Consider the following 21,494-nt stretch of genomic DNA (forward strand, 5'->3'; position numbering starts at 1 on the left):
CATTTTGGGGAATATCTATTGCTTAGATCACCTTGTATTGAAAAAAAACCCGGTGGTTTATGACATATGATTTTCTACTTTTATATATATATTCTAGGGACAGGAGGTGATTTAGAACTTTTATTTTTCATATTTTAAAAGTTGTTTTTTTTTTTTTTTTTTTTACTATTTTATTCCCCCCCGGGCACTTGAACCTGCGGTCACTTGATTGCAAGTCCCATAGACGGCAATACAACTGTATTGCCGTCTATGGGACATTCTGTCTATTAGTATTACGGCTGGTCATAGAGACCAGCCGCAATACTAATATAGCAGTGACAGGCCTGGGAGCCTCATTAGGCTCCCGGCTGTCACCCAGACAGGTCGGCTCCTGCGATATCGCCGCGCAGGAGCCGGCCTGCAACCTCACAGGTACGGGGCCGGTGGGGACCGGCCCCGGGGGAGAAGAGGCCGCTGACAGACTGCAGACCCGGCATCCGCTGTACTAGAGAGGTGGATGCCGGGGAGGGATAGACGCCGGGGCCTGAGACATCGCTACGATCCTCTGCCCTGCCTGAAGCCAGCGGCGGGGGGACGGAGGAGCGGAATAGCATCACTCCTCCCACTGCTGGCTTCAGGCAGGGCAGAGGATCGTAGCGATGTCTCAGGCCCCGGCGTCTATCCCTCCCCGGCATCCGCCTCTCTATTACGGCGGGTGCCAGGCCAGGCACATTCAGACTATAAGACGCACCCTTCTTTTCCCCCAAAATTTTGGGGAAAAAAAGTGCGTCTTATAGTCCGAAAAATACGGTATATGGAAACTAGCAGCATTTCCGAAAGTAAAATTGACATGCTGTGATTTACAAAAATGCAATGGTTTTTTGAAATCGCAGTATTTCTGCAGCAGATTTTTTTCTGCAATGTGTGGATGGGATTAGTCAGAATCTCATTCACTTAGCAGGCACTGTAATACGCAGCATTTTTTGCTGCTGTATTTCCACCACGGCCAAAACACTGCATCTCAGCCTAAAGGGGTTTCTCATCAACAACACTTATCCCCTATCCACAAGGTAGACAATAAGTGTCTTATTAAAAAAAAAAAGCCTCCTGCAATCATAAGTATGGTGGACTGCAATGCTCCATCTGAACAAAGCGGTGGTGCGACTCCTATGCCTTTCTATGAGACTACTAAAACATCTCCAATCTGGAAGTCCCATAGAGTCTGATGGAGCGGCAGTGAAGCATATGCACCGATCACTTTGCTTCTCTGTAGGGGTGGTGCACATACTGTGTGGAATAAACTTTGGCTATCTCCATTTTAATGAAGAAAGTGGTAGTGTGCATTTACAACATACAGCAACATTCAAATTTGGGACCATCCTATTCTCAGTTGGACCAGTGGTCGAACCCCCAGCAATCAGCAAGGTGTCCCCATATACATTGGCTAGGCAGTATCTTCAGCTTGCCCGTTCATCTGTAAAAAATCTACGTTTACAAGTGTAGCGACTGGAATTACATATGAGCGCAGAAATTTTGCAAATTGTGAAACTGATGGGGTGATCTACCTCCTCAGCTGCCCATGTCCTCTTAATTATGTAGGTAAAACCCGTAGGCAGCTGAGGAGGAGGATTAGAGAACACATCTGTGATATACATAATAATAAAGACACACCAGCAGCGCGGAACTTTGTAAATTTCCATGCAGGAGAAACGGCAGGACTTAAGGTTCAAGTTATCGAGGTGATCAAGCCCCCAGTGTGAGGGGGGGACTGGGATAGGTTTATGTTGAGAAAGGAGACCCAATGTATACAGTCCTATGAAAAAGTTTGGGCACCCCTATTAATCTTAATCATTTTTAGTTCTAAATATTTTGGTATTTGCAACAGCCATTTCAGTTTGATCTATCTAATAACTGATGGACACAGTAATATTTCAGGAGTGGAATGAGGTTTATTGTACTAACAGAAAATGTGCAATATGCATTAAACCAAAATTTGACCGGTGCAAAAGTATGGGCACCTCAACAGAAAAGTGACATTAATATTTAGTAGATCCTCCTTTTGCAAAGATAACAGCCTCTAGTCGCTTCCTGTAGCTTTTAATCAGTTCCTGGATCCTGGATAAAGGTATTTTGGACAAACAATTCAAGTTCAGTTAAGTTTGATGGTCGCCGAGCATGGACAGCCCGCTTCAAATCATCCCACAGATGTTCAATGATATTCAGGTCTGGGGACTGGGATGGCCATTCCAGAACATTGTAATTGTTCCTCTGCATGAATGCCTGAGGATTTGGAGCAGTGTTTTGGATCATTGTCTTGCTGAAATATCCATCCCCGGCGTAACTTCAACTTCGTCACTGATTCTTGAACATTATTCTCAAGAATCTGCTGATACTGAGTGGAATCCATGCGACCCTCAACTTTAACAAGATTCCCGGTGCCGGCATTGGCCACACAGCCCCAAAGCATGATGGAACCTCCACCAAATTTTACAGTGGGTAGCAAGTGTTTTTCTTGGAATGCTGTTTCTTTTTGGACGCCATGCATAACGCCTTTTTTATAACCAAACAACTCAATCTTTGTTTCCAAAATTAAGTTGGCTTCTCCAAATGTGCTTTTGCATACCTCAGGCAACTCTATTTGTGGCGTACGTGCAGAAACGGCTTCTTTCTCATCACTCTCCCATACAGCTTCTCCTTGTGCAAAGTGCGCTGTATTGCTGACTGATGCACAGTGACACCATCTGCAGCAAGATGATGCTGCAGCTCTTTGGAGGTGGTCTGTGGATTGTCCTTGACTGTTCTCACCATTCTTCTTCTCTGCCTTTCTGATATTTTTCTTGGCCTGCCACTTCTGGGCTTAACAAGAACTGTCCCTGTAGTCTTCCACTTCCTTACTATGTTCCTCACAGTGGAAACTGACAGGTTAAATCTCTGAGACAACGTTTTGTATCCTTCCCCTGAACAACTATGTTGAACAATCTTTGTTTTCAGATCATTTGAGAGCGGGCTGTCCATGTTCGGCGACCATCAAACTTAACTGAACTTGAATTGTTTTGTAGAAAGAAATGGTCCAAAATACCTTCATCCAGGATCCAGGAACTGATTAAAAGCTACAGGAAGCAACTAGAGGCTGTTATCTTTGCAAAAGGAGGATGTACTAAATATTAATGTCACTTTTCTGTTGAGGTGCCCATATTTTTGCACCGGTCAAATTTTGGTTTAATGCATATTGCGCATTTTCTGTTAGTACAATAAACCTCATTTCAATCCTGAAATATTACTGTGTCCATCAGTTATTAGATATATCAAACTGAAATGGCTGTTGCAAACACCAAAATATTTAGAACTAAAAATGATTAAGATTAATAGGGGTGCCCAAACTTTTTCATAGGACTGTATAAAGAATTGAGAGCATGTCATCACAAGGGTTAAATGAACAGCTTGACTTTTCTTGTTTTGTGGAATAAACTTACTTATATATTGGACTTTGAATTTAGGACCACTGTGGTTCAGGAATACTGAAGTATATTGGGTCTTAATCATGTTATACCCGACTCTGAGAACATAAAGAACGCTAACCACTCGATTGTAATAGATTAATATACGGACATAACACTACCCAGCAGTGGACACTGCTGTATTTCCCAAACGTCCCAGATTCAGTCTTCCCAGCCTGGTGCAGGGCTACAATTTTGGTTCTGGTGTCCTTTGACAGCTCTTTGGTCTTCACCATAGTGGAGTTTGGAGTCTGACTGTTTGAGGGTGTGCACAGGTGTCTTTTTATACTGATAAGTTTAAACAGGTGCCATTACTACAGGTAATGAGTGGAGGAAAGAGGAGACTCGTAAAGAAGAAGTTACAGGTCTGTGAGAGCCAGAAATCTTGATTGTTTGTAGGTGACCAAATACTTATTTTCCACCATAATTTGAAAAAAATTCTTACAAAATCAGACAATGTGATTTTCTGGATTTGTTTTCTCATTTTGTCTCTCATAGTTGAGGTCTACCTATGATGTAAATTACAGACGCCTCTCATTTTTTTAAGTGGTGGAACTTGCACTATTGGTGACTGACTAAATACTTTTTTGCGCCACTGTAGGCAGTAACTTAGGGGTCGTTCACACTACCGTCGGTGTCCGACATGTAGTGTCCGCTCCTAGTGTCCGCTCAAAATCTGTCACGGACACTAGGAACGGACACTAGCTGTGTCCGTGACACCTGCTGTGTCCGTGACACCTGTCATTCATTTCAATGGGCATCGGGTGCGTTCTTTTGCACTCCGTGCCAGTCCTTTCCTGTCCGCAAGTGAAGATGTCCGACTTCTCAAGCGGACAGAAAAACCCTTTGTATATACACACAAACATACAATGTGAGCAAAATCACCATATACCAATGCTACAGACTGCAACATTCCTAACTCCAGATAACATATTTTTATTTGTATATAATGGAATATTATAGTGTAGTAGAATTCACAGGCATCATCTACTACAGGTATAATTAGAACTACTGTGTATTCTTAGGAACAGTAGATGCACTGTGATTTTTTTTCCCTATGACTTTGTAGTTAAGCATGAAAACAACTATGGTCAAACAAACATGATATGATCCACATAACAAGAGGTACCTACCTCAATAGTATAGTGCTCTCCTCTTGAACAAGTTCTAAAATATTTGGATCTGCAGAGGAAAAAAAAAAATAATTTATATTACATGTAATTGTATGCTGTACATGTATATTTTATATAAACATTTGTTTACAGTGCAGTAGATATACTTTTGTACATATAATTTGAGAATTTGATGGCTCAGCACTCTTTCCGTTTTCGGCAGCTAAAGCTGCGGCTAGCCATAAGTTACCACTGTGGCAGCTACTGACCACATAGTATTACATCACAGACATTGAAATGAATGGCAGTCCAATTAACATATAGACAGGACATGTCTGAAATAGTTGAATCTAATGAGATTCTTTTTAGATTTTTAGCAAAGAGGTGCAAGTGACATCCTGGTTCCTTAAGGGGTATTCCCATAACTCTTGTTCTGCAGCCTGAAGGCCCTGTACTCTCTTCACTTCCTGGATTTCTCGTACATTGGAGGGCAGGGTTTCACTTGCTCTTCTATCTGCTATGATCCACAGTATGACGCTGATGTGGAAACTGATGTAGCAGAGCTGGATTTGAGTCAGCTTGCATTACATACAGAGGTAAAGGACTCCTTATCTCAGCCCTTATCAGCCAAATTCAATTAAATCGGCTGATAAGTGGAAAAGCTGAAGATAAGACAGCACAGTAATCCCTGAGCTCTCACCTCCCCCATCTGAGGAGCTCCGTTGCTTGTCAGCGCCGGATGCGCAGCATGCCACGGCCAATATACCCCCTATTTACAGGTCAAAAAAAGGTGGACAATGTAATCCAGAATGCTTTTCTACACAGGACAATGTTCCTCCACAGGTTAATGCCATGCACACTCCTGGGAATGAGCACTGAGTATTTCTCATTAATTACTCACTGCTCTCTTCTCTGTGCTGTGTCCTGGTACCTGGCACATCACATTAGTGCACAAAGCAGAACAGACAGTAATGAACTGAAACTCACTCCTCCTGCAGTGAGCACTTCCAATACCTGATGGCAGTGCTCACTGCACTTCCAAAGTGCTGAGCCAAATATATGTTACGACGGTGTCTCTGAAAATTAGAGAAAGTCTCAGCAAATTCAGGTCAGCAATGTAATTGTAGTAAAACAATACCAATACCATGAAGCAACACATCCTGCAAGCATTCACGACAAAAGAACTATTATCAATAATAATAATAATATATGCAGTCAGTGATGAATGACAACCAATCTCCCTTATGATATGCAGATTTTTCCAACCATCGTGTCTGCAGAAGTCACTTGTAAAGATAAGGCAGCTATAGATGGGTGTATCTCCAAAAGATACAATACATGTGCTTGTCCCTAGAGCCTCTGTGTTTCAGTTCTCACTGGCCAGCACCAGAGGAAGGATGCAGGCCAATATACTGCAATTTACCCACGTTTTATAACAAAATTGTATAATACACAAGACACAAATGTAGTCTGATGGAAACAATTCATCCACTTACAAGCCTTCTGTAACCAACCGAGTAAATGAAATATCACAGGGCGACAGAATGTGGAAAAAGGAAGCACATTAATTAATAAAATCCCTACATGAATATTTCATTGTCTTTAGGCTGCACGCTAGCCGCCGATGCACTGGCTCCTGGCTCAGTAATGTAGGACATAACAGAGTCTACAGAACATAGTGACATGCTGCCAATACTTCTGCTCAGGACACAGACATGACACAGGGTGTCCCACTTACTAGTAGTCTGGAAAAATCAACCACAACTCCAAGCCTAACAAACCCATTTTAAGGAAAGTCCACAATACTTAATGAGTGTCAGGAAGACCTCATAAGAAACGCTGAAATCTGGTGTAAATGATGTTGGAAATGTATGCCAGCTATGACTTGACATGCATTACCAAGCCGAAAGGACAGCCCAAAAGAGATTGCGGTCAGGTATGAGGAGGCATGTACTAGTCATAAATGAGGCATACCCTCTGCCGAGCTTATGAAGATGGCCATTAGTAACGCCAGTCTTCATAAACATGTTCTATTGTGCATACCTATTAGTGAACAAGATGTATTACATACCATCAAATTGAAGTTGTGAAGAAAATTTTTTTCATAAAGTCATAGCTCAGGTGACGATATACTTTGTAATATACTTTATATAAGAAAAGTGCAAGTTTCTTCATTTCTTTGCCTCTCGCTATCACTGTCTCTTTATCACTTGCCTCTCTCTATCACTGATGAAATAACATTCCATGTGGAAGGGTGGGAAGAGGAAAAGGAAAGCTCCAAAAACACCAGAGAAACCTCCACAATATAGAGAGACAGCAATCCAGTTGTCCAGTTGTTTTTTTTTTTTATATAGCTTGTGAGCCCCATATAGGGCTTACAATGTACATTTTCCCTATCAGTATGTCTTGGGAGTGTGGGAGGAAATCCATGCAAACACGGGGAGAACATACAAACTCCTTGCAGATGTTGTTCTGCGCATGATTCGAACCCAGGACTCCAGCACTGCAAGGCTGCAGTGTTAAGCACTGAGCTGCCCCAGACAGTATTCTTCTGTCAACCACCACCTGTACTGGGTTCAGAGGGCTCCCAGGACAGAGCTGGCCCTTCTAATCAGCCTGTCAAGTCTATTTCTATCCCTGGCTGGTATGCTACTCCCCCAGCAGGCCACTCATATGGCTGATGCTACCACAGAGTTGAAAAAGCCTCTAAGAAGTGCCCCCTGGAGTCCAAAGGCCCTCAGCCTCCTGAGCAGGTAGAGCCTGCTGTGACCCTTTCTTTGCAGCACATGCAGGTGATCAGCCCAGGCCAGCTTATTATTGAGGAGCACGCCCAGATACTTATAGCTCAATGCCCATCCCCTGGATGTCCAGTGATTTTGGAGCAGATAGCGGATATTTCTGAGTCTCCAGCAAGTGGGACACCCGGTATGAAGAAGAATTGGAATGCTATTTTGGAGTAGCAGAGATTGACTGGAATTATATGACGTTTCTAAAGATCTACCACAATAATCTGACCACAATTCCACAAATGAGTTTGGGGTGATAGCTGCATTCGGTAAATTTGTATCATGCATATGGTGTGGTGGGAGGAGCATAATCTATAGCGTAGAAGCCTCAAGCCATAGTTGTATAAGGGTGATGCCACATGGTGTTCCCGGCAGGCACAAAGTCATACTCCAGGCTAGGGATGTCGATGCTTTCATTTATAAGTGAGACACTCTAATTACAGGCTATTTCTTATTATTGTCTCTACAGTTTTGCTGATACTATATGGCCAACATTGAGAATTATCCCAAAATTAGTCAATAGGTGTAAGTAATAGAGCCACAGCCCAGAGTGTGGTTATATTGCAGCCAGGATCACTGTATGGGCACACCCTGAGCTAGTCCAGATAAAAAAGAATAACTGACCTCCTCCATATATAGCAGTCAAATGCTGAATAAGCTTCAGCATGTTGTGGTATTTCTTATATCTAAAAATACTGTAAGCCAAGGGACCTGAACGACAGAGACGGACTACTAAGACAGCAGTTACACATGGACAACGGCAGACCCCATTGACTTTCAAAACTGAAAGTGGCAGAAAAAAAAAAAAATAGTCCTCCCTGCGGCATTTTTCTCATCGCCAATGTTCGGCGGTCTCAACGACGGACTCTGCAGCAAATGTGAACTCAGCTTTAGGGAGCTGAGCTGCAGTAACCCAAGTTCAGCCACTACACAGTCTACAGAGCCTTTTGCGCAGAGCTCTGTACACTGTATAATTGAGGTGCTGAACGGGTGTCAGTTATCAGATTTGATAGGTCATGAATATCAAATTCCTGGAAAATATGTTTAAATGGGCTGGCCCAAGTTTAAAGTTATCTCTTATTCACAGTATAGAGGGTAACATATGGTTAGGTGGGGTCCAACTGCTGCGACTCCAACCAATCTCCTGCCAAACATGTACTTTGTCGCTCCATTCACAGTATAGGGCATTGCCTGTAGATAGCGGAGTACAGCAATACCATATAGAATGAACAGAGCGGTATTACACATGCTTGGTCTGCTGCTCCATTTAGATGGGAGAACAGAACCTCCATTCTCATGATCAGAGGGGTTCCCAGTTATTGGATCCACACTGATAAGCATGTTATCAATAATAACTTTTGCCAACCTCTTTATGGTGAGGGTTTCAAACCATGTAATTTTACCCACCCCCACCACTGTGTAGTGTTCATTGTTGAGTATCTCAGGAAGAACATGGGGTAACCCCAGTGTTCTTCAAGTCACTGACATGGAACAAATTTACAAAACGTCACCATCTGGTACAAAGGATTTCTTCCACTGAAGGCATTTTGGATCCCAAAGCACCTCTTAGAAGGGATTTTATGTATTATAGGTTTCTGCATGAAATTTATGTATATTCATAAATCTGATGCTGCACAATACCGAGCTCCATATTTAACCTAAGATAGGTTATTCAACTTTTTTTTTTTCTGCATCGCTTGCACAATAAATTTAGATGAAATTTCCAAACTGAAAACTGATCACCTTGAGGAAAACTTTAAAAATGGCAGCCAGATGCTTTTTATAAATATGCAACACATTTTCACCTTGACAGCTAGATCTGCATATCTTCACATCAGTGAGCACTCTTCACTTCATTGGGTTTTTTTGTTTGTTTTTTAGAGGATTTTAATCCATGCCTGCCCTATCCTTGATGTTTTTGTAGCCATTTTTCAAATCGTCCTCAATATGAGAAAAACACCACCAGAAAATAATTAGTGGGCAAATTGATGGTTTGTGTAGAGACACCTAGCATCAATAAACTACATACATTCTTGCATTAAGTTTTTGGTTTTGTTTTTTAACGTTAGGGGGCCATGCAAACATATACCTAAGACCAACTGACTTTTTCATATCCTTTCTGTAAATGCGGCTTGTGAAAACCCAATCAATTTGTATTGTACTGTCCTTTGTTACAAAATTGTCTTACAACAAAAATTGTGCAAAAATAAGCAATGTGTGAACTAAGCCGAATAGCTTCTAATACCACTGGGTGTTGTCATATGGACTTTCCATTTTAAAATATATGTGCACATTAACCCTCATGTTATCATTGCACACACAGAAAGTTATCAATGACATCAGAGAACAGAAAAATCTAAAAAGTTAGGCACCAATAGAATTGACACCAGCACTGCTTAGATTTGTCAGGCCTTCCCACCATCGCAGTTTCTTTTTTATTAGGCAAAGTTCACACCTTTGTTGGTGTCTCCGCCACAGACTCCACAGAGAGAAAAGTCCTGTACAGAGGATTTTCTCTCTGCTTGTTTCAGTATAAAAATGGTATAAATCCGATGAACAACTAGCATACCTCATTATAGTCTATGGGTCCGTGGACATGAACAACAGAGAGCCCAACACCTGTGAGAACTTAGCCTCACATTGTGAGAGAAGACCAATGAATTATATTGAAGGGCTACTTAGTTTCCAGTCTATTGGCAGAATTCTTATAGAAAGCCATTACGGGGCCTGAGGAAATGCTGAGATGCTGAATTAGGATGTCCCCTGTGAAAATCAAAGAGCAATAACATTTAGACCATTAGTGATCTAAGAGTCCTCCCCCAATATACAAAACACTGTAATGAATAGGATTGAGAAGGAAAAACTGACCATGAAATGGACAAACAACTATAAATACAAATGGAAATTGTTATAATGTCTAGTTTAGGTCGATATAAAGTTATTTTCCAGCGATGAACTGTTTCAGCAGCACCAATGTCCCTGAACTCTTCTGATCCTGTACATAATGTATTGGATTTCTGTACATTCACGTCTTTATCCATCTGATGCATTAGGACTTGGACCTCCCCTCTAAATACCACTTAAATAATTGAAGAAAAAAAATCTGATGATACATTCAAGAAAACAACCCCAGCTCTATTTTATAAGAGTAAAATGAATGTTCTGCCTGACCACCCTATTCCTGGAAATGTCCTCTGCTTCTGTTCAGCTACTTTTCATCCAGCTAAGGGGTAAAAGACTCCAAAGTGCAACTTAATCTTAACAAGGATACAAGTCAAATATTCAGTAATATCTGGGAATGGCCTATGTAGCAGATCACTAATATACTATTATTAAAGCTTCAGAATATTGCTCATGGTAAGCCATCATTATCAGATCGGTGGTGGTCCATATCTCAGCTTCCCCACTGATCAGATGTTTGATGGGCCCACTGTGCAAGTACCATACTGTAGTCCTGTACACCATATAGTTGTGGCTATGCTATGTGGTTCTCTTTAAGTCAAGTATTCTGACTTTGACTACTTCATAAATGGCTGACAGCCATAGTCAGACAGAAGCAGTAAAGTTACTATATACTGTATGCATCTAATTGTAGTATATTAATATTTGTAGAATATAATTTAAAATAATTACATTTAATTTTAAAGCCAGAGTTAGTAACTTTTTTCTGACTAATTCCACAGCCCTGAATGGGACAAATATGCGGTACCCTGTACAGCCACTACTAGATGGGTGCAGTACATACTACAAAGAAGCTGCCACACTCGCACAAGCATAGCACCCTTTGACACTGCTGCTCAGCAGGTAGACCCCACAGATCTGAGGATAGACCAGGAACATTACGAACCAGAAACCCTGTTTACTGGAGCATCTTCTCACCATGCTTTCCCACACAATGTGTTCATAAACCTACAACATCTAGTTTTGCCAGGACAGGCTGCCTTGTGACCATAACCGTCAGGTCTCTGCTGTTTTACACAGCAGGTGCAGCGTTTTAATGCCCACGATCAAAGTATTCTCTCATTGCGGGAATTTAATGCATCTTACAATGACCCCCAAAAAGTGTTGTGGCAAAAACCACAGCAGAAACGCATCACAATTTTTCCCTGCAACGCTTTTTACAGAGGAAAACTCTGCAGAATTTCTGCCCTTTTATACCTATATGGAAAACACCAGCGTTTGCGCAGATGTAACCGATATGCCATGATTTATAAAAACAAGATGATTTTTAAATCACAGCATTTACACTGCATGGGGCCTAGCCTAAAACTGGCGGTGTACGCGGTTCATCCCGAACATTGAAGAGTCGAATGCTAGTGTGAACCTAGAAACTAACAAAACAAAAATAACCAAACATTACAGTTACAGGTGTCTGAATATGGTAACTAACATTTTTTGATTTTTCATGGTTTGGGATTTTTATAAAGTACTAGCATATACCTGCGACTTCGTCTGCAAGTTGGTGTTGGCGCTGAGCCACTTATATTTAGCCAATTGCTGTTGTGGATGATCTGCCTGCTCCCGCGTCTCGGCTCTGCTATATCGTAGCATATGCGCAGCATACTCAGTTGTATGTACATCTCTGCATATGGAGAGCGTACTGAGCTGTGCTACAGCGCTGCCTAAGCTCTGCTACATCTGGCCATTTGGATTATAGGGGTGTTCTTATGTCAGTGTGTGAACAGCTTCTGTGTTACAAAGGGCTGAATGGATGTTGCTGAAATTTGCCACAGTTTGATCAGCCTGCTCCCGCGTCTTGGCTCTGCTACATATGCATAGGATACCCAGCTGTATGTACATGTTTGCATATGGAGAGCCTACAGAGGTGTGCTACAGTGCTGTGTAAGCTCTGGTACATCGGGCAATTGTGAATACAGGGGTTTTGTTATGTGACTGTCTGAGCAGCTTCTGTGTTACAAAGGGATGAATGGACGGGCCACAAGGTGGCTCAGTGGTTAGCACTGCAGCCTTGCAGCGCTGCAGTCCTGGTGTTCAAATCCCACCAAGGGCAAAAAAAATCTGCAAGGAGTTTGTATGTTCTCCCCGAGTTTACATGGATTTCCATCCCATATTCCGAAAAAAAAGACATACTGATAGGGAAAAACGTACATTGTGAGCTCTATGTGGGGCTCACAATCTACATAAAAAAAAAACAAAAAAAACCCCAAAGGGCTGAACATCCCCAAAGGGATGTTGCTGAAATGTGCCAAAGTTCTCCCCCTTCCTCTATCAGAGGCCCAACAACACATTCCCCGTCGTAGTCACTGAAACTCTACACCCGATATAGTCCTCTTGCCCACACACATCCTGCATGTTCTGTAATCTCCTGATCTTGCATGAGCCTCCATTTTCTTCAGCTTTCACACTGTCCAGCTTCATCCTATATAGCTCCGCCCACAAAATAGCATGTAGCTCTACCCACTACCTAGCATGATCCTATCTGAGAATGGCTCAAGGATCTGTGATGATGTCATCACAGGTCCTTTAGTGTTGTGTGAGCCTACATTCCTTCACTGCGGTCGTGTAGTGATGTCATTTACTGGGATAAAAAGTAGCCTATGTTTTAATAGGGGTTCCTATCTATGTATGTGGCAAATTTCATGCAAATCCGTTTAGCCGTTTTTGCTTGATTGAGGAACAAACATCCAAACCGACAAACTTTCACATCCTACTAATATTATAAGGGTGAAAGTTTGCGCGTTTGGATGTTTGTTCCTCAATCACGCTAAAACGCCTGGACGGATTTGCGTGCAATTTTCCACAAACATAGTTTTCCCTTAGGATTGAGTCACAGGCTACTTTTGGTGCCACTAAACAACATGGCTTCCTAGCAGGAGACTCACAAAAGCAGGACTCCTAGCCCCAGCTATAGACTCACACACACTGCCTGGCATTTCCTGCCTCAACCTGCCTGCACACTCCTTACTGTCACCTCAGGAGTAGCCCTCACTCTACTCACTCACATTTACATATAGCTTTCCACATTTACATATAGCTTTCCAATCACATTGTCTGTATCACGACATACACAATACAACACATCACATTGTCTGTATCACGACATACACAATACAACACATCACATTGTCTGTATCACGACATACACAATACAACACATCACATTGTCTGTATCACGACATACACAATACAACACATCACATTGTCTGTATCACGACATACACAATACAACACATCACATTGTCTGTATCACGACATACACAATACAACACATCACATTGTCTGTATCACGACATACACAATACAACACATCACATTGTCTGTATCACGACATACACAATACAACACATCACATTGTCTGTATCACGACATACACAATACAACACATCACATTGTCTGTATCACGACATACACAATACAACACATCACATTGTCTGTATCACGACATACACAATACAACACATCACATTGTCTGTATCACGACATACACAATACAACACATCACATTGTCTGTATCACGACATACACAATACAACACATCACATTGTCTGTATCACGACATACACAATACAACACATCACATTGTCTGTATCACGACATACACAATACAACACATCACATTGTCTGTATCACGACATACACAATACAACACATCACATTGTCTGTATCACGACATACACAATACAACACATCACATTGTCTGTATCACGACATACACAATACAACACATCACATTGTCTGTATCACGACATACACAATACAACACATCACATCACTACATACACAATATAACACATCACATTTGCTAGCCCACCAAACTTTTTAAAGCACTTTTACAGTTTCACACGTCTGTGTCCGCCCAATTCTCAAATCACCGCAGACGAAGTCGCGGGTAAAAGCTAGTTTATAATATTAGTAGGATAGGATAGGATTAAAGCTAAAAAAAAAATAAACAAATTTGGTATCGCTGTAATCATGATGACTCAAACAATATAATGAAGGTCATTTCAGCCATACATTAAACGCTGTAAAAACAAAACCCTAAATTCACTATAGCCTTAGGTCTAGAGATATTTGGACAGTGACACAAGGTTTGTTATTGTAGCTGTTTATCCATAGGTTATTCCCCCGTTAATCAGTCATCAATTAATCAAAGAATAGTGTGGAGTTGATGGAAAGGAAGTAGGTGGCTCAGTATGTAAGTTTACCATAAAGCAAAGACTTCATGAGAGCAAACAAAAAGGGTTCTCCACAAGGTGCAAAAAATTCTGAATGGGGAGAAATTGCGTTTGTGTGACTTTCCTCAAGGCTACGTGTTTACAGCATTCATTGAACAACCAAAATGACATGTCACCTGTGTTCTACCAGTTGGTACAATTACAGGGATGCCAAACTTATTTATTTTTTTTTACGTTTTAACCTATTAAAAAAATAAATAAATGAATGAATTCTTGGAGTCGCCATATTCTGACACCTGTAACTGTACTGCAGTCTATGAGCATATCACTATACACCTATTGAGACCTGCCAGAGGCGAGCCTCAATAGGCAATTGGTAAAGACAGGCCTGGGACCCTTCATGAGGCTCCAGGCTGCCTTGATGACTGGACATCTCCTGTGATCTCACTGCGCCGGAGCCAGGCCAGCAGAAGAAGTCACCGGGCTGGCGGAGGAAGTGATGGTAGGGTTTTTTTTTTACTTTGGAGCCCACAATGCAAAGGTTAATACCTGCCAGGTCTCCGCTGTATAAGCTCCAGAGAGGCCGTCATATTTAAACACCTGACTTCTGCTGTAATAATATGGCAGATATCAAGAAAGGGTTAAAGGAGTTGTTCATGATCTGAAACTTTGGGGCAAAGGCAGTCAAGGTATAAGGTAACAAAACATAAGGTGCCTGTTCGATGCCCTATCTCTGCTAGGAGGCTTCAGCAATAATGAAATATTTTATTTCACCTAAGGCTATGTTCACATCTGCATGTCAAAAAAGAGCATCAAATCTGACTTTTTTGTCCAGTGGTTGCTGTTTAAGATGCCGAACATCCTGGATCCCATTATAATCAATGAGGTCCATGAGGCACGATATCTGTCTATGCCAGTCCATTCTTCTGAGCCTCTGATGGACCACAACAATGGACAGACTGATACTAGTGTGAATCTAATGTGAACATGCTATAAAGCTTTACACAAGAAGTAAAGCAGCCAAAGTAGAGAGGATGTACACATGTAGCACTGATTAACTTGACATTCTGCAGGACAACTTTCTGTGCCAAAGACAACAGAAGACCTAGGGGTAGTTCACACTACTGTTACCAATGTCCATTACTGTCTTCTGTGATCGGAGGACAGCAACAGACATTAGCAGACGGATTCTGTGTCCATTACACTAAGGTATACAACATGACGGACGCTAGCTTCTGCCATGTTTGATTACTTTTGTAAGGAAAGGTAAATTTCTGCATGCAGACCATTCTGCGTGACAGCTAATGTCTTAATATCATACTGTTACGGACGACAGCAACGGACATTAATAACGATAGTGTGAACTCCCCTTTAGACGACAACAAAAGCCATTACAAACCCATTGAAAGAGGCAAAATAATAATAAAAAACCTTTATGTCTTTATGTGTGCATAAATGTGTTTTATACCTGACATCATTAAAGGTTAAAGTTTTATTGACTTGTTGAGTTTGACCATACGAAGACTGCGACTGTGTTGTGAGGCATGGTAACCTTTGCTACATCTGTACATACACATAAAACTTGCGTCAAGACCAAAATGGTTGCTGGTCCTCCCATATATAACAGCTAGCTGCTGTCCTCCCATTCCCCGCACAGGTTACAGTAGTCAGACTCGGCCATTATGGACAGGTATACTTACTTACCTTGTCATGTGAGACTCAGGTCCACCCACTGTGGGAAATAGTTACAGCCATGGTGTCATATAATGAGACATCACGTGACTGCTCTATAGGCTAAGCTAGTTATACATCCCCATCCTACTAATGTCGTGTCCTATTGCCACTGCTGTCCTACAAGGGCTCTCCTCCAGTGTGATGTTAGGTCATGACTGGAGTTCTCCTTTAAGTCTAGCCGTCAGGTAGTCAGTCCTCGCTAGAAGTGAGCCCAACCACTGTCAGTGGGAACAATGGAGCGATAGAAGCGGATGCCAGACAAACCAGACGATAATCGCTGCGACACCGGGAAGCCGCAGCCTGGCTTAACCCTTGCGTTGCGGACCCACGGCAATGCCGTCCACACACACGACTAAGCGGCCATCCTCTGTCAGCTACCCAGCAATGCTGGCCGCACATCCCTGCCGCTTACCCTCCTCCTGATCTCTGGATGCGGCTATTCTCCCTCCTGAAGAGACTCCAGCACCGGGTCCAGCAGATCCCCATGGCATACTGAGCCGGGCGCGCACACAGCAGCACCGGGGACGCGCAATGCGCGGACACCCACCGCTAGTGTACCCGCCTCACCCAGCCGGCATTCTGGAGGCTCCTGTCACATGACACACTGCAGCTTCTTCTAGAGGACAAACTGCTGGAGGAAAATTCTAAGCAGCCATTTTGTTGAAGCTTACCGTACAGCATCAATCCAACACTATGATCGACAAGAACATGGCCGCAGCATGAGACATGTTCTCACTGCAGCCTGCTATAACCATGTATTTATGTGAGGGAGGGTTTAGTCAGTATAAGGAACTAGTACACGTCTCTGAATGTGGAAGGCTCGGTTTATATGGCGCTTTTTTTTCCCTCTTAAGAACTGCTTTTCCCATGGTGCGGAAACACAGCTTCTTTTTTTTTTGTTGCATTTTTTTGGGCCAAAACTAGGAATGGATTGAACAGAATGTAGAAGTATAAGAACTTCCTGTATATTTCCTATTCCTTTTGTAGACACTCTTGGCTTTGGCTCAAAAAACGCAGCAAAATCTGCAACAATTAAAGGGGCTCTATCAGCAAAATTTTGCTGTATGAGCCCCACTTATGTGTGAATAGCCTTTAAAAAGGCCCTTCAGGCACCATTAATCTTATTCTAAACCCTGCTCCCATTTTAAAATAAAACTATAAAAACATATATGTAAATCATACCTTTGCATGCACAGGGGGCGGTCGTACACGATCCGACGTCATCTTCGGTCCCGCCTTCCTCTTCTTTCTTCTTCCAGCGACGTCCTCCTGTCCTGGCTCTTCTCCGCCTTCATCTTCTGTTCTTCCGGCAGGTTGCTTTCAAATCCCGTGCGTGCGCAGTAGCGCTCCCTCCAGCGCCATTTTTGTTGTAGTTCTAAGTATCCCTTAGAACTACGTGAGCATGCTCAGTACGCTCACGAACGTCCACTCCGGAAGAACAGAAGATGAAGGCGGAGAAGAGCCAGGACAGGAGGACGTCGCTGGAAAAAGAAAGAAGAGGAAAGCGGGACCAAAGATGACGTCGGATCGTGCACAACACCCCACCCCCGATGCATGCAAAGGTACGATTTTCATACATGTTTTTATAGTTTAAAACGGGACCGGGTTTTAAAATAAGATTAGCAGTGCCTGAATATCCTTTTTAAAGGCTATTCACACATAAGTGGGGCTCATACAGCAAAATTTTGCTGATAGAGCCCCTTTAAAGAGGTTGTCCCATGGAAAGAGCCCCTTTAAAGTGGTTGTCCAATCCTATCTATGTTGCTAGTTTATGTGGATTTAAGACTTTTCCTACATACATTGCTTTATCAAAACTGCTTTGTTTGGCCGCTATCTTAATTTATTCTCTTCATTGTTGATACTGCGTTTCTATGGCCACTGGGCTTATCTGCTCATTTCCCAAGTGACTAGCTGCCTGCTCTCAGGGGGGGAGGGAGGGGCTGACAAGCAGCGGAGCGCCTCAGATAGGGGAGGTGAGAGCTTCGGGATTACTGTGCTGTCTATCTTCAGCTTTTCCACTTATCAGCCAGTTTAATTGAATTTGGCTGATAAGGGCTGAGATAAGGAGTCCGTTACCTCTGTATGTAATGCAAGCTGACTCAAATCCAGCTCTGCTACATCAGTTTCCACATCAGATTCATACTGTGGTAATGCATTTACAACCAATCCCTCATTACTGCCTGCAAACATAGCAGATAGCAGAGCAAGTAAAACCCCGCCCACCAATGTGCTGAGAAATCCAGGAAGTGACGAGAGCACAGAGCCCTGCAGGCTGCAGAACAAGAGTTATGGGAATACCCCTTTAAAAGCTGCGTTTCTGCAGCTAGTGGCCTCAGCCTTAGGTCCGGTTCACATCTGCGTTCGGGCCATTCCGTTCGCCTATCTGCACTTTTCTCTCTTCATTTTTTGTGTGGAAACCGCACAGACCTCATTATAGTCTATGAGGTCCGCAGGTTTCCTTAGGTAACTGCTTTTTTATGTGGATAGGTTTACATTCGGGGATCCCCAAGTGAACTCTCCAAATGGAAACTCGAACGCAGATGTGTGTGAAATGACTTTCTTTGTAATGTATCTTTCTGTCTGTATTTGAACCCTACAAATTGTACACCGCTGCGGAATATGTTGGCACTATATAAATAAAATTTATTATTATTATTAGGTGTGAACTAGGCCTCAAAGGGTTTTTCCTGGCAAAAATTATTATTATTATTATTATTTTTTTTTTTTTAAAAAAAAGGTCTGTTAGTGCTAATGGGTTAATAAGTGTACCCATATACCTTTAGCAGTGTTTTGACTGATTTCTGGGTTTCTCTGGGAGTACCTGGCATCTTCTGCATTTGTTTACTAGGTGTAGCTTCCTTCTGCAATGCATTCTAGTAGTCATACCTCCCAACCGTCCCGATTTCCGCGGGACAGTCACGATTTGGGTGACATGTCCCGCGGTCCCGGTTGGAGGGAGGTATGTCCCGATTTCAACTCAGATCTGCGTCCAGAGGACGCCGCTGCGTGTCTCTCTCGCTGACACATATGCGGCTGAAGCGAGGAGCTGACCTGTGTCAGCTCCTCGCTTCGCCGGCTCCTGGCTTGTAGACGCGTCGCTAACACATGCGGCTGAAGGAAGGAGCGTGTCAGCTCCTCGCTTCGCCGCTGCGTGTCTCTCTCGCTGACACATATGCGGCTGAAGGAAGGAGCTGACACAGGTCAGCTCCTCGCTTCAGCCGCATACGTGTCAGCGAGAGAGACACGCAGCGGCGAAGCGAGGAGCTGACACGCTCCTTCCTTCAGCCGCATGTGTCAGCGAGAGAGGCGCGCAGAGAGCAGCGAGGGAGTGGAGGAGAAGGTAAGTTTAATGTGGAGGTGGAACGTGAATCTGGGGGCAGATGAAGGAGAGAACGGCATGACACTGGGGGCAGAGATGGAGAGGACGGCATGACACTCGGGGCAGAGATGGAGAGGACGGCATGACACTGGGGGCAGAGATGGAGAGGACGGCATGACACTGGGGGCAGAGATGGAGAGGACGGCATGACACTGGGGGCAGATGAAGGAGGGGACGGCATGACACTGGGGGCAGATGAAGGAGGGGACGGCATGACACTGGGGGCAGATGAATGAGGGGACGGCATGACACTGGGGGCAGATGGAGGGGACGGCATGACACTGGGGGCAGATGAATGAGGGGACGGCATGACACTGGGGGCAGAGATGTGGGGACATGAATCTGGGGGCAGAGATGGAGAGGACATGAATCTGAGGGCAGAGATGGAGGGGACATGAATCTGGGGGCAGAGATGTGGAGACATGAATCTGGGAGCAGAGATGGGGGACATGAATGGGGGGGCAGAGATGGGGGACATGAATCTGGGGGCAAAGATGGAGGGGACATGAATCTGGGGGCAGAGATGGAGGGGGGACATGAATCTGGGGGCAGAGATGGGGGGACATGAATCTGGGGGCAGAGATGGAGGGACATGAAACTGGGGGCAAAGATGTGGGGACATGAATCTGGGGGCAGAGATGGAAGGGGGACATGAAACTGGGGGCAGATGAAGGGTGTATATGAAACTGGGGGAGAGATAGAGGGGGGACATATAATTTACGGGTGACTGTAGGAGGATTATACTGTGTGCGGGCACATGAAAAATTAACGAGTGGGCAGAGTCAACACAAAAGTGGGCAGGGCTAAATTTGCTGCGGCGACATTTTGTCCCTCTTTCGGTTCTTCAAAAGTTGGGAGGTATGTAGTAGTTGTAGGCTCTTGCAATATCTCCCTCTCTTTCCTCCCCCCTCTAACAACCTCTCCCTGTCTCCCTAGCTATTCTTCCCACTGCTAGCCTTTCCAGCTCACTCAGCCCACCCCCGTACCCTATTATACTTTACCTGTCTTCCTCTTGTTTTCCTTCTACGGGGAACGGCTCCTCCTCTTTTGTGAATGCCAGTGCACAGCAGTTTTGGCATTGTGCCTTAGCCTTTACTACATCTCTTTTGCGCAGACTCCCACACTTCTGCTATAGAAATGTAGTGTCGGCTTCAGCACAAAGCCAGGACTCTAGCTCCATTGCGCATGTGCAAACTGACATCACTGAAGGAGGAGGAGCCGTTCCCCAGAGAAGAAAGTCTAGACAGGAAGAAGATGGGTAAGTATGATGGGGGATGGGGGGCGATCCGTTTCCGTAAATGAAGACAAAGATCATCACCAGAAAAGCAGAAAATGTCCCTAGGGCGTTCACATGACAACCCCAGGGATATAGGTAACTATAAATTTTTAATTAATTATGTAATTTAGAAGGTAGGCAGGGGGAGGATATTTAGATTAGTGTAAGGTTTTATAGTTATCATGGACAATCCCTTTAAAAACAGTAATGAGGCGCCCATGTTACTCTGCATGTCACTTGTCTGTTAACAGCAAGTGAACAGAAAATCTTTGTAGAAATATACAGTGCTACTCAGAACTCATATCTAAAATATGCGTAGTTGTTAAACACAGCCATAGGCTCCTTGTCTAGCACACAGTCGTCTACATGTTTTTCATGGCTAGCACACTGACCCATCATTCATTTCAAAGGCCCCATGCACATGCCCATGTGTTATCATGTATGTTATTCTGTGGCATAATTAGTACAGTTTCTATACTTGTCCATCTTGCAACCTGTACTCACTGACAGCAGTAAATGGGGCCACATAGATGTCATCTATGTGCTGTCCATGCCGATTAATCATGGCCCAGCTACATGCGCAGTCATTTAGTCT

At 43.4% G+C, this 21,494-nt stretch overlaps 1 protein-coding gene across 1 annotated transcript in view; it reads right to left on the reverse strand.

The window, feature by feature from the left end:
- AP1AR (adaptor related protein complex 1 associated regulatory protein) overlaps window positions 1-16,768 on the reverse strand; it is a 35,547-nt gene extending 18,779 nt beyond the window's left edge. The window contains exons 1-2 of the mRNA XM_075286838.1: window positions 16,657-16,768; window positions 4,610-4,658 (exon numbers count right to left, since the gene is read on the reverse strand). Coding sequence (XP_075142939.1) covers window positions 4,610-4,658; window positions 16,657-16,730 — 123 coding nt within the window. The 5' untranslated portion in view covers window positions 16,731-16,768. The remainder of the gene's footprint in view (window positions 1-4,609; window positions 4,659-16,656) is intronic.
- Between the last annotated feature and the right edge of the window lie 4,726 nt (window positions 16,769-21,494).

The sequence above is a fragment of the Leptodactylus fuscus genome, chromosome 1, assembly GCF_031893055.1.
Source record: "Leptodactylus fuscus isolate aLepFus1 chromosome 1, aLepFus1.hap2, whole genome shotgun sequence".
In the NCBI taxonomy this organism is placed as follows: domain Eukaryota; kingdom Metazoa; phylum Chordata; class Amphibia; order Anura; family Leptodactylidae; genus Leptodactylus; species Leptodactylus fuscus.